The sequence below is a fragment of the Cariama cristata genome, unplaced genomic scaffold (assembly GCF_000690535.1).
Source record: "Cariama cristata isolate BGI_N322 unplaced genomic scaffold, ASM69053v1 scaffold26502, whole genome shotgun sequence".
NCBI lineage: Eukaryota > Metazoa > Chordata > Aves > Cariamiformes > Cariamidae > Cariama > Cariama cristata.
This window is the reverse complement of record NW_009602498.1, coordinates 1751-2523: the sequence shown is the minus strand read 5'-3', so window position 1 is coordinate 2523 and position 773 is coordinate 1751. Positions and strand designations below refer to the sequence as shown.

The window sequence follows — 773 nt, the reverse complement described above, 5'->3', positions numbered from 1 at the left end:
TTACGAGCTGCCATCTCGCCGCCTGCGGCTGATGTTCCTCCACGGTGTCCCTCCCGCAGCCGGACCTGTGCGTGCCAAGGCAAGGACCCCAACACCTGCGGCGCTTCCTTCTCCTTCGGCTGCTCTTGGAGCATGTATTTTAATGGCTGCAAATACGCCCGGAGCAAAACTCCCCGCAAGTTCAGGCTGGTGGGGGACAATCCCAAAGAGGTGGGTGACGCGGGCGGAGCGGGGCAGCACCGGTGGGGCTGTGGGTTCAGACCTCCTTTTACCCCCAGCTCCAAGTTTTGCAAGGGGGAAGCCTGAAAATAGGATTCCTTGTGGGATTTTTGATGAATTAGGGAGACAGGGAAAAGAAAGCCAACCTGGTGAAACCAGAGGGCAGGCTCGCCTTGGCATCCCAGAGCCAGGACTTTCAGTGTGACAGCAAGTGCCGGCATGGGGTGGCACGAACGGGGCCTCTCTGGAAACCCCAGGGAAGATGCCAGAGGGCTCAGGGGTCGAGCAAACGAAAGCACAGCAGATGCTGAGGCTGGAGGTTGAGCAGCCAAAACCTCACCAGGGATTTAAGCCCCGTGCTTTGCGCGGTGGCGGACATCGTGGGAAAGGTTGGGTGCCGCATGATGTGCGGGGGCTCTGCCTCCAATTCCGTCCCTGCTGCCGAAACCTCTGGGTGCCATCCTCCTCTTTTCCCTACTGCAGGAAGAGCTGCTCCGGAAAAGCTTTCAGGACTTGGCGACCGAGGTTGCTCCGCTTTACAAGAGGCTGGCGCC

At 59.6% G+C, this 773-nt stretch overlaps 1 protein-coding gene across 1 annotated transcript in view; it reads left to right on the top strand.

Annotated features, from left to right (window-relative positions):
- Positions 1-773, top strand: part of TET3 (tet methylcytosine dioxygenase 3) — a gene marked incomplete at both ends in the record, with an annotated part of 2772 nt that overhangs the window by 270 nt on the left and 1729 nt on the right. The window contains 2 exons of the mRNA XM_009694787.1: positions 42-210; positions 703-770. Coding sequence (XP_009693089.1) covers positions 42-210; positions 703-770 — 237 coding nt within the window. The remainder of the gene's footprint in view (positions 1-41; positions 211-702; positions 771-773) is intronic.